The sequence below is a fragment of the Megalopta genalis genome, chromosome 5 (genome assembly GCF_051020955.1).
Source record: "Megalopta genalis isolate 19385.01 chromosome 5, iyMegGena1_principal, whole genome shotgun sequence".
Taxonomy (NCBI): Eukaryota; Metazoa; Arthropoda; class Insecta; order Hymenoptera; family Halictidae; genus Megalopta; species Megalopta genalis.
The window spans coordinates 1,654,328-1,667,639 of record NC_135017.1 but is presented as its reverse complement, the minus strand read 5'-3'; the positions used below and the strand labels follow the sequence as shown (position 1 = coordinate 1,667,639).

The 13,312-nt window shown below is 31.9% G+C and overlaps 2 protein-coding genes and 1 long non-coding RNA gene across 11 annotated transcripts in view; 2 read left to right on the top strand and 1 right to left on the bottom strand.

The window, feature by feature from the left end:
* The window catches only part of Arv1 (ACAT-related protein required for viability 1), a 100,527-nt gene that overhangs the window by 72,933 nt on the left and 14,282 nt on the right, over positions 1 to 13,312 (bottom strand). Inside the window, exon 2 of one of the 7 annotated variants that reach the window (XM_076522405.1) lies at positions 4,561 to 4,726. The exons of the other annotated variants lie outside the window; for them this stretch is intronic. The gene's annotated coding sequence lies outside the window, so the exon portion shown is untranslated. The remainder of the gene's footprint in view (positions 1 to 4,560; positions 4,727 to 13,312) is intronic. 7 annotated transcript variants of the gene reach the window in all.
* Positions 7,522 to 13,312, top strand: part of LOC117226642 (aldo-keto reductase family 1 member A1) — a 29,302-nt gene continuing 23,511 nt past the window's right edge. Inside the window, exon 1 of one of the 3 annotated variants that reach the window (XM_033481217.2) lies at positions 7,522 to 7,676. In XM_033481217.2, coding sequence (XP_033337108.2) covers positions 7,608 to 7,676 — 69 coding nt within the window. In that variant the 5' untranslated portion in view covers positions 7,522 to 7,607. Of the gene's footprint in view, positions 7,677 to 8,573; positions 8,625 to 13,312 lie in introns of those variants that run through there. The other 2 variants (XM_033481219.2, XM_033481218.2) reach the window with 2 other exon arrangements.
* LOC117226645 (uncharacterized) lies at positions 10,094 to 13,312 on the top strand. Its single transcript, XR_004491844.2, has 2 exons — positions 10,094 to 12,192; positions 12,266 to 13,312. It is a non-coding gene; the product is annotated as an uncharacterized LOC117226645 (long non-coding RNA).

The following is a 13,312-nucleotide window of genomic DNA, read 5'->3' as shown; positions in this document are numbered from 1 at the left end:
AACGCGTGGGTTAACCAATCGGGGTTGTTTAGGATTTAGCTGAAACTTTGCACGTTTGTAGATTTAGTCATCCGGTTCAAGAAAATATAGCATTATAAGGTTATTTAACTACTCAGTTTTTTATTTTATGATTAGAGCTTTATTACTACCTTAACTACAGATTTATTTCAAGTCATTACCGAGTACCATTGTGACTTAGCGGCAACATCCGAAGGTTCCTACAGGCTGCGATTCGGGATTTGAAACCTGTCTGTAATTAATAGTTTTTTTTCAATCTATTTTGTATTTTGTATTCTTCTTTCGCCCATAAAAACATATAATCTTAAATAAATTGTGAATAACATCTTTTGATAAAATAATTTATTTTCTACACTTTCTTAAACCAGTTTTGATTAAACCTCTTGCTCATGTACAGTGACTCGCATTAATATTCGGACACGATATTATTAGAAGAATTATTGCTCCTTTTTATTGTTTATGATAATATTACTGAATCTTTGGCGGTGGTAATGTGTGTGTGTGTTAAGTATTAAAGGAGAGCCCGTGCGGGCCCGTGCCTTAGACGTTGGGATATCAGTAGGAAGGACGAAGTCTGCATATATACAAATTGAGGCGGATCGGTTACTTGCAGGAAGAGGAGTCATCTGTTGGCGGGTCTGGAGGTAGCCGCCACAAATCAACACAAATAATAAAGCACTTCTTAAAGTAAGTACAAACATAAATTTTGTTTACTTATTGCACATGTTCTTTTGTATAATAAGCGATAAACAAGATTGTGACAAAATTTAACGTCGCAAAAATATTCGGACACAACATCTTAGATGCCAGAATAAAATACTGTACTACATTGACGACGCCGCTAATACACATTGTTTATAAACAAATCTTATAAACAAATAAAAATTCGTTGTGAGAACTCGGTACCACAGAAATTATTTATGATATCAGACGCTTTACTTGTGAAAGTGGGACGAAAAGGAAGAAATACATCTTTTGAAATCCGACAATTGGTTATTTATCACAAAGAAAAGGGAAAATCAAAGAGAGATATAGCCAAATTATTAAATATAAGCAAGAGTAGTGTGGAATGGTGGCCGGCCAGGCGAGGGGTGCGACGGGTATTAAAAACTTATGATTACAACGAAAAAGTTCCTCGTAGAAAGCTGTATGTGAATGATGCAAATCGCAAGAAAAGATTGACAGTCAGAAAATGGTGTGGCGTAAAGTAAATACAGAATTAAACATTTCAAATTTAAGACCGACAGTGTAACACGGTGGTAGGAGTGTAATAGTGTGGGGTTATATGTCGTCTGTAGGTGAAGGTGAACTAGTTTTTATCGATGGTATTATGGACAAAATGAAGTATTTGGACATTTAAAAAAAAAAATTTAATTACAAATGCTATAAATATGGGTATACGTATAATTTTAAGCTTTATCAGGACAATAATCCTAAACTCAAGGCCAGAATTGTATAGGAATATTTATTATACAATTGTCCAAAAGTACTGCATCCTCCCCAATCACCGGATTTAAATCCGATTGAAAATTTATGGGATCAATTGGACCGTAAAATTCGTACAACACTTACATGGACAACAACAGTGATAAAATAATATTTGTTAGACGAATGGAAATGGATTTCGCCGGAGTATTTAAATAAAATCATCTGTAAAATGCCGAAGCGATTACATGAAGTAATGAAACAAAAGGGTCAACCGACAAAATATTAATATTATGATAACATGATTAAAAATACTTTCATTTTATATAAAATTAATGTAATTCATTCACTGTCCGAATATATTTTTGCGACGTTAAATTTTGTCCCCAATTTGTTTATTGATTATTACACAAAATTACACAATAAATAAACAAAATTTATGTTTCTAACTACTATAAGAAGTGCTTTATTATATGAGAAAACAATTGATTCAATAATACTATCATAAACAATAAAAGGGAGCAATAATTTTTCTAATAATATCGTGTCCGAATATTAATGCGAGTTGCTGTAAGTATTAGTTACACTCTGATAAACCTTCTGACCAAATCTGGGCAAAAGTTATTATTATCATTTGAAAAATCATCCTCCGGATTTTCATCCAAGGAAATTCGTGGCCATCGAAATGTATTCTTCGATCAGTCAGCTTTCATCCAGAACCATAGTAAAAAGTCAGAATGAATTCATCAGCCTCTTCATTACAATCTTCATTAGTTAATATCTTCGTCGAAAGCGATTGTGCAAATGATCACAATGATTGATTATGCAAATAAAAAGCAGCAGTTAAAGGATGCTTTAGCGTATTCGGAAGAACGCCTTCGTAATAATAATTTAATTGCCAGTGAAACATCTACTGTGATTTCTGATGCAGACATGGCAATGGGTGATAACATATTTGAAAAGATCGTCGACATAATGAACGATATAACCTTGACATAATCACGTTATTACAGAGGAAAATCTCATTGCTAATAACGATTCATTATCAGATAAGGAGAATATATATCAATATGTCATGCATGAGAATTCCTTCGAGGACGAATGGTATGAACCCGAAGAAAAAGATATCGTTTGGATAATATTCCATAAGATAATAAAATTAAAGTGGTGGTTCTAACACGTCAGTATCCGTCATGGAATATAAAGACACTACGGGTTAAACGAAGCATATTTTTTGAATGAGGAAGGGGGAACAAAATACGACAAATACCATGCAATTGTGGATCTGTGATCGATTTAAAGAAACCAGTGAAAACTTTCAACAAGTTACTACTCGCCAAGTCCAGCAGTGGGCGTTAGAAGAAGCCTCCTAATATCAATCTAATAATTTCATATTAATAATATAATAAATAATATACTAAATATAATAAATAATTTTATACTAATAGATTCAAATTCTCCTCGGTGGGTTTTACATTTTAAAAGTAAACATCGCATTCGACAAAGAAAAATCACAAAATATGTTTCATTCAAAAAAACCGAACATTTAGTAAAATATTAAAAGCCGCCAAAAACTTTGGAAAAATAATCAAATTCATTACATCATAAGTTGATATCAACTACATAAATAATACGGATCAAATAGGGTACGAATATCAATCTACCTTCGATGGAACCCTAACAACGAAAGGAGAAAAAGCTGATGTTGTTAATAGAGAAAGTATCAACAAAACTACCTATTTATACACCGCACAATACACATTAACAACGTCAGGAACCCAAGGAGAAAATCGAACCACATGTGCAGGAAAAAATAGACGAGTTAACAAAAATATATAAAAATGTTATTGTCACATGTTCCCAATTAAGAAAACTAACGCGAGAGTTATATAGAACATATTTAAAATCAGTGCTACAGCCTTATGTAAATAATGACAAATTTCTTCTATTAATTGATTCTTGGGGAGGACAAACAAATCATGCAACCGAAAAATTTTAAAAAAATTCTTTTAATGAAGAACTATGTAGTTAGAAAAATAATTTCTAAAAATAATTTATACCAGTTGCAGACGATGAACTAAAAATATTTATTGTTTCCGATATTTTAATGAGTTTAATTCCTAAGGTTATTGGACCAAAAATAAAAGCATAGAAACACCATATTTTAAAGATGTTATACCCCGTAACTGATTTATCTTTAACGCTACATTTTTACATTTTTCTCCAATGGCTCATTAATAAGAATTCAAGAAGTTAGATATTAATAATAAGAAATAAATTTCTTTCGAATGTATGCACCAAATAAAAAGATATCGATTGATGAATTATAGATGTATATGTAGTGATGCAATGTAGAAGCCATATACATTTTATACTCAATTTATTAGAACTAAATGAGCGAGATTTGGTATTAAGTGTTGTAAACTATGTGATTCTAAAACGAGATACATACACAATTTTAAAATATACGTAGGAAAAGATAAAACTAATGCTAGATCTGCTAGCAGAAATGTTGTTATAAATTTATTAAAAAAGATTAGACTATTACACAAAAAATATTGTTTATTTATTGATAATTACTACAGTTAACCGACTTTACATGAGGAATTATATAATACGCAAACAAACGTGCAAGGAACAGCGAGATTGAATAGGAAAGAAATGCCTCGGGAACTAAAATTACTCGAATTAGAAAAGGGAGAAGCTGTTGTATTTTCTACGATATGGCGGTCATAAAGTGGCAAAATAAGAAAGATGTTGTTTTATTAACAACTATGCATAACTTAGATTTTGTCCAAACGGACGAACTAGTTCACCTACACCTACAAACGAGACCCCACTATAACTATAACCCCACACTATTACACTCCTACCACCGTGTTTCACTGTCGGTCTTAAATTTGCAAAAGAATATTTTTACAAAGACAACTGGTGGTGGAATGATGTAATATTTTCAGATGAAAGCAAATTTAATCTTTACGGATCCGACAGACAAAAAATAGTGTGGCGTAAAGTAAATACAGAATTAAACATTTCGATGGTATTATGGAAAAAATTAAGTATTTGGACATTTAAAAAAAATTTAATTACAAGTGCTATAAATATAGATGTACGTACAGTTTTAAATTTTATCAGGACAATGATCCTAAACACAAGGCCAGAATTGTATAGGAATATTTATTATACAATTGTCCAAAAGTACTGCAGCCTTCACCTCAGTCGCCTGATTTAAATCCAATTGATAATTTATAGGATCAATCGGACTGCAAAATTCATACAACACCTACAAAGACAACAACAGAGATAAAACGTTTATTAGACGAATGGAAACGGATTTCGCCGGATTATTTAAATAAAATCGTCTGTAACATGCCCAAGCGATTACATGAAGTAGTAAAACAAAAGGGTCAACCGACAACATATTAATATTATGATAACATGATTAAAAAGTTTTTCGTTTTATATAAAATTAATGTAACTCATTCACTGTCCGAATATTTTTGCGACGTTAAATTTTGTCACAGTCTTGTTTATCGCTTATTATACAAAAGAACATGTGCAATAAATAAACAAAATATATGTTTTTACTTACTTTAAGAAGTGCTTTATTATATGAGAAAACAATTGATTCAATAATACTATCATAAACAATAAAAAGGAGCAATAATTCTTCTAACAATATCGTGTCCGAATATTAATGCTAGTCACTGTATACAACATATTAAACGTCATGGAACACCGACAACGTTCCCCGTAAAGTGAGACCTAGAAAAACTGATCAAAGAACCGACCGTAAGATACATCGATTATGCAAATCTGACAGATTCAAAACTGCTATTGCTATTCACAGTGAAATATTACCTAATCTCCAGGAAAAAATAGCTGTCAGAACTGTCCAGCGAAAACTGAATGAGTTTGAACTATATGGACGCGTTGCCAGAAAAAAAAACGCTTATATTAGAAAAATATTATCGAGCTCGAATCGTATTCGCAAGGGAACATTTAAATTGGACTATTCAGCAATGGTCCAGAGTAATTTTTACTACAATACTAGATGTGCAAAACTTATCGAATCCATGCCGCGAAGATGTGCTGCTGTTATTAAAAATAAAGGTCTATATACGAAATATTAATGTGCTACAATCTTCACCCAAAGAAACCTGTGAAAATACAGAAATTTCTGTATGTACTTAAATATGTGTCCGCAGAAAATTTGAGATCTACGCATAAAAATGCAAGAAACATTTTAATTGTAGTAAATTAAAAAAAGACCATTTTGTCATTTTCTTATGTATATCGTAAACTTGAAAAAAGTATAATTGAATTTTGTATACTTGCTTTATGTATAAATGCATAATCAATAATATTTAATTTTATTAACTGTACGTAAGTATATGTCCGCCACTGTATGTTAATTCGGAAAGAAACACTTTTTAAATGCGATATTTGCGATGTAGCATTATGTAACGATCATTTTTAAAAAATACCATGTTAAATAAACTCTGAGAACCATACGGAAGTCATTTATTAGTGAAAATAATAAAATTGCCGATATATGGCCACGCGCGGTGATACGGGCCAACTGTCAGTTGAACGCCGCTAATGTCTACACACAGAAAGGGCCTAGCCGACTAAGATGGTTAAAATTTCCCTTAGTGGTTTTTAATGAGTATAATACCGTTCGATAACTCATAAAGAAAAACTCATCTGTGCAAAATTTCTATGCTGTAACTTGTCCGTGAGGGTAGTTACAGGGTAAATTAGATTGCGCGCTTTTCCATGCATTTCCCCCCTTCGGTGGCTTTTTAAAATTTTTTAAAACATGTGGCTTATTTTAGGCATCAAGCGGCATATTATAGAATTTTTTCAGATTTTTCGGTTGTAAGTTATGGTTATCACATATGGAAAACCAAAAAAGAAATCGAAAAATTGAAGATTTCTCGAAAACAAAAATAGGATCTTTTTTTATATTAATTCTCTAATAAAGTACTATCACAAGCAGTGCACTAAATTTTTCTCAGATTTTTCATTCGGTTGGGTCATTGTCAAAAAAAAAAATGAAAACCGAATTTGTCGACGTTTTTGCTGTGGGAAAGAAAGTTATTACTTGTTGGGTTTATTACAAGTATAGATTAAGTAATTTAGAACGTTATTACATTGAAACAAGCAATTTTTTAACCTAGAAAATGTGATTTAAGAGAAAGAAAAAATTGTGATGTGCACATTGCGATATATACCTAAATGTTCGTACATGTTTCAAGATCGTCGATTGGCGGAGTGAGTAAGCTGGTCGATTACGGAAATATACTACGCTGGGATTCGAATCCTGTTGTAGACAGAGTCTTTTCCTATATCACACTTCATTTTTCCAATTTCATATCACATGGTTTATTCGCATTACTTTAAAAATATCTTTTTAATGTTTTAAAAATATTTTGTTTAATTTTTGAAAAATATTGACAAGTCGGCAAAATATATTGAAAACGTAAAACGATATCTTAAAAAAGAGTTGGTTTCTAGGATGAAGACTTAAATATTTTAACGTAAATATTTTTAAAAAAAGTACTAAAAATAATATTTTTAAAACATTAAAAAGATATGGTGTAATAAATGTAATAAAGTTAAAAATTACTTAATCTACACTTGCGGTAAACCCAACAAGTAGTTTTTTTTTTCTCATAGCAAAAACATCGACTTTATCCAATACCACGAACAATTGGATTATTTAATGACATGTTACACATCATTTCCCGTAGATTTTTACACGCTGATTTCATACCTAATTGCCAAATTTACCTACGGTTTTTGAAAAAAATCGATTTAAGTGGAAGAATTAACGAGAACCTACTAAGATAAATCTATCATTATTTCGACCACTGCATAAATAAATCTTGTGCATGAAACTGTTTTCTTCACAGATAACGGAAATATAAGCAAAGTTTAAAGTCTACTTGTTTTTAAATACTAAACCTTGAAAGACACGGAAGACTAAACGCTTCAAGGAAGTGTCCTAATTATCGAATTCCTCAAGGCTGGAAGTGAAGTGATCAGAGTGAAAGTACATTCGTATCGTAAGTCGCAAGGCATGTAGCATAAGGTGAAGTCCGTGTCCGGCGGCTCAACCAGTTTCAGTCGAGCGACGGTGTTCCCACTGAACGGTACCAATGGAGTCGAATACTATCTTGCTTCCGAACGGACAGTGCATGCCTCTGCTGGGCTTCGGCACGTGGCAGGTAAAGTTCTTTGTTTCCATTCAAAATTCGAGGGTTCTTTTTATTTATAAATTTTATTTTCTTATCTGGGGTTCGTATTCATCAAATATGCTATTTCGGAAGGAAATTTAAGTGTATCTCAAAAGTAACTGTGTTAAATAACGTATACAATTATTGACTCCTATACAGTAATTGACCTTTTTCTCAAAAAAGTGGAAAGAATATAATTCTATATATAATAAAATTAAACTATATTTTGATGAACATCTTCGTTACAAATATACTTTTATTTAATTACGATTCACACATTGTAAGTTGATCCAAAAATCCTAACACAACAGCCAATGATTTTTCTATGTTTTTACTTAATAAGATTTTTAACTAATATCTGTATATCACTTCCTTAATTAAGATAATTATCTTTATATATATAAAAAGTTGTAGAATCATTAATGAATATTATTATAATTTTTGCGTTTACTTTGTACTATATTAGAAAATATAAATTGCTAATAATATAATTAATATTTTAGCAATAATAACAAAAACAGGATTAAATTTTCATTTCGTCGATGTACCCGCCACAAAAAAAGAGTAAATAATATTATTATTATATGCAAAAATGTTTACATTAGTTTAAGAAAATGTGAAGATTGTGCATGACCAATACAATCATAGTATTGTCAGATAAGAAAACTTCGATAATCGACCGCACGCAATGTAACGTGATTGAAGTGCACAATGTAATTTTCGAAATTAGAAGATCACCTTCCTTTTTTAAACTGGAAAGTAATATTTTCCTCACTGTAGATCGAAAGAATATTAAAGGGTATAACCGGGTAAGAGGGTCGAAAATGCCCTTGAGTCGAATTAAAATCTACATTTATAAAGACCGACATCAGACCTTCTTGGTTCAGTTCTTTCCTGACCTTCATGCTGTTATTATTGTCATCAAGGTGTTCACTTTTGGTAATTGTATTAAAATTAATATGAATATTCTGTTTGTGATATTTATCTTTTATGACATTTTCATTCGTAATTATGTGCTTAATTTAATCTTTTGACATTCGAAAGTATTCATAAAAATTTTGAATTATGAACGATTAATTTTTTCGAAAACGGAAAGTTGTTTGTTGTTACACTCTGAGCTCTTTTTCTATACTGTATTCTATAATATAGAATTTATACTAATCAGATGATATGAGATGAGAAGCAGGGGCTCGGCAGGAACAATGGCAGCAATCTCGTGTTTATATACGGATAAAGAACTTTATGTACAGAAGATGTAATTCTCGGATTAGTATCGGCCTGGAGACAGACTGTATAAATAGACCTTAATACATCGTCGCACTGTGTGGCGTTTATATAAGCGTTCGAAACAAAAATCATAACTTCTAAGCTAATGAATTTTCGCGCGAGCAACATGCTTTAATAATTTGCCAAAAAAAATACAAAGATGCATCGATTTGCATTTAAAAAATTCCTGACACCTTTATTTTTTATCGAATAAAAACTATTATGCAGACTTTTATTAGCACAATTTACTGATAACTAAATACTGAGTAACTTATGTCCGAAAGATTTTTTCATTAGTTTTGTGTTAGTGCCTGAAAATTCGTAGCGATCGTTTCGCATATTTGGATTTGAGACCGGTTTTAGCTAAATATTTTGTTAAATAATTCGGAAGATCGTAACTTTTTTCAAAAGAAGTTTTTATAATATTAAAATGTTGCTATCTGACGAGTATGACGGAATAAGAACCCCAGAATATATTTTAAGCCGATTTTTTTTTGAAACCTAATCTGAACTGTAGACAAATAAATTGAATTTAATTATTTCACTTCGGGTCATTTCGGGTTATAGAGTAATTACAATTATGTAACGCCTGGCCATTACCTTCTACAAAGATTACTTGGCCACTATGTTGCGTTGTGAATTAACGTACTATTTGATCTTCCTAATATTCACTCGGAAAACTCATTTGAAATTAATCTGCTGCTCAATTCTTTTAACATTCTGTTGCTAAATATGATTATTTAGACATTTTAACACATCAATACACATAGTTTTAAATAGATATGAAGCGATGACTTCCTTTAATTTTTGTCCACTGACAGCCATATCGTGCGTCGATGCACCATTGAATAGGGCACCAAGAAAAAACATACTGTGTAAAATTTTACCCCTGGATTATTCCACGCCAAATCGATCACTTTTTTCTCTGAGTGTCTGGATTTTATTCAAACTGAAATATGATATAGTCCATGTGATATTATGGTGGATTTAAGTCATTGGTTTGTTAGTTTAGAAATTATTTAAAAAATACAATTCTCTGAAATTTACGATTTTTGCTCATTTTTTACAAATTTTTTTTTTACAAATTTTTATCTTGAAAACTATTGATCGTATCGAAGTGCACCTTTTCGTTGAACTTGGAAAAGTTCATCCTTTCTAAATAAATTTTGATCTGATTAAAACGTTGATTCCACAACGTTGATAATTATAAACAAATTCTTATTGTTTAAATACGAGTTTGAGGTTGCGTTTTTAAAAAATCGAGGAAAATACTCTAGTATTCCTTAAACTTTTCTCTACAAAAATATGTGTTCCGAAGGATGATACGATGCATGTTAATGTCACAGTGAAGTGCCAAAGTTAGCGATACGCCGCTATGACAATCGGAAAACCAAAATATTGAGTCGGCAGGAAAGTAATTTCGGTATTTCAATGTGAAATAAAATTCAATTTTTTCTATACAAGAAATGAACTTTACTCAGTCAAATATTTTCCACTCTGCTCGATGACCTTTTGCCATCTTTCTGATAACTTCATGATTCCACGCTCATAAAACTTCTGGTTCTTATCAGTAGAAAACCCACTCAAGTGCAATTTGTGGCTATCGTTATCATTGAAATTTTTACCATTTGATAAGTTTTATAAACTTCGAAATAAATGATAATCCGATGGTGCAAGGTCAGGGCTATATGGAGGATGTAACATCACTTCCCAACCAAGCTCCAATATTTTTGCACGTGTTGCTCAAGATGTGTGAGACCTCGCATTGTCGTGATGGAACACAATTCCTTTGCGATTTGCCAATTCTGGCAAATTGACAGCATGATCTTTTTCTGATACAATTCAGCTTTCGATATGGTTTGTACTGGTTGTTCATCGTGCTTGGACCATGACCATTTTCGATTAATGTTATTATAAATGATCCATTTTTCATCACCAGTAATATTTCATCTCAAAAAAGGGTCGATTGGATTACATTTAAAATGCGTATCGCAAATATTGATTCGTAGTATTAAGTGAATTTTTTCCAATTCATGTGGAATCCAAACATCGAGCTTCTTAACAAGACCAAAACATCTTATGTGATATTCAATTGTTATGTGTGATGCATTTAACCTTTTTGCAATCTCTCGTACAGTTATATGATGATTCAATTCAATTATGGCCTTGATTTTGTCATCATCAACTTTAGAAGGAAGACCAGAACGTTGGTCATCTTTAAGTGAAAAATCTTCAGAATGAAATTTTTTGAACCAATTCTGACACGTGCGTTTTGTTAAGTAATGGACACCACAACTTCTCTTTGTGAGCCTCGGCCGCTTTCTTGCCTTTATGAAATTAAAGTTCATGTTCATTTTTGCACTCCATGATTAAAATTGACAGGAAACTATCAGTTGTAAACAAAACTACACGGAATTTGTTCCTATAGTAACCTAAACATGTCAACTACCAAAGCTGAAGACAAAAAAATTGTAACCTTAACAAAAGAATGACAATACAAACAACGCTATCTATTGGTGCAAACCGAAATTACTTTCATCCCAACCCAATACTATTAACCCATATTACTAGAATGAAGTCTAAAATCATGATTAGCAAGGCTAACGTCATTACTAACATGTTCGTTCATTTAGTACCTGTGAAAAAGTATCATTGTTCAATGGAAACCACAGGAAGGCGGTGGACTTATTCCATCGGGTAGGGCGAGAAGATTGATAAGAACGAAACCAGAAGGATGACAAGGATGGGGTTAGTTTAAATGTTGAGGTTAAGGGTTACGAGTATGGAAGTGGTGGAAATTATGATATTACGTCGAACTATGGAAGCTTCTAAAACCACTGATAGTTAATGCTGCTGCAAAGCGAGCTTGTGAGCTAGCAGTATAATTTTGCTGGTCGTCCTGATTTACGTAATCGAAAGAAATGTTTGTAGAGCATGCTTTGGCATGCAAATAAAGCTCCAGGTGTAAGAATTTGATTTTTTAATGATCGTTGTAAGCTTGTGCCTATTGCAATTCTTTCGACGGTTCCTCCAATTCCGACATATAGTCTTTTACCATGTGCCGTTGCAAAAAATGCTATTCAGCAATAAAACCAAAATCGCTAATGTGATGAGGACTAGATTTGTTTTAGTGGACAACAGATATAGTATCCATGTGTCGGTGATGCCTTGTGCAAGGCCGCATGTCCGCCGCGTAATGCCTGCAGGATTATTGTAAAAAAAGAAATCAGGCCAAGAGTAGGTTAGTAAATTTCTTCTACGGATATAAATAACACTATCCTGGTGGCTGTAAGCCTTGCTAATTATATTTTTAGACTTCATTGCAGTAATATGGGTTGATAGCGGTTCAGTTCTTCGACCGTCGTAACAGAGCGCGTCGCTCCGTCCATTCACCTGCGACGAGGACACATTCGCTACCTTCGGTACTTCCATTCTACAGAACATATATTTTTGTACAGAAAAGTCCAAGATAAGAATTTGTTTATAATCCTCAACGTTGTAGAAACAATTCTTTAATCACATCAAAATTTAGTTAGAAAGAATGATCCTTTCCGAGTACAATGGAAAAAAATGCATCTCAATACGAGCAATAGTTTCCGAGATCAAAATTCCTACGTTCCGCCCATTTTCACAAAAATGGGCAAAAATCGTGGACGTATACGTGAAAAATGAATACACAACAAAAATCGTTCGATCCATTTAATATTTATACAAAAAAAATGTAATTTTGTGTGGAAAAATGATAAGGCATTTTGAATATGAAATAACAAAAGCATTCAAATGAATTAAAGTTATATAGTTTAAGTTATGGTAATGTGAGGACTGTTATAAAATTTATTCAAAGCTGTGTGAATAGCGCTATCTACTTAAAATTATTCAAGGAACAGATAGAGACTTACGCTCACAGAATTGCTGAGACAAAATATATATTTCAGAAAATCTTAATGGATAAGTCTCAATCGAACATTATATGAAGGTGGAAAAGTGTATAATGCAGTATCCGAATTAAAATTTGCAATTTTAGAAGCTCGAAAAAGCTTGGATCAAAAGTATATAAAGGATCTGTATAGAAGTTTACCAAGAAGAATAATCGAAATGATACATTGTAACGGACAGTCCACACATTGCTAAAACTTAAACATACTATATAATTTTATTTTATTTGAATGCTTTTATTATTTCATATTCAAAGTACCTTATATTATCCACGCAAAATTTCACACCTTTTGTATAAATAACAAAAGGATCCAACGATTCATTTAATTTCTTCATATATTACGTCAAAACTATTACTTTATTTTATTGTGTAAACTTTTTCCGCGTATATGTAACAAATATATGTCTTTATCTAACAATCTTAA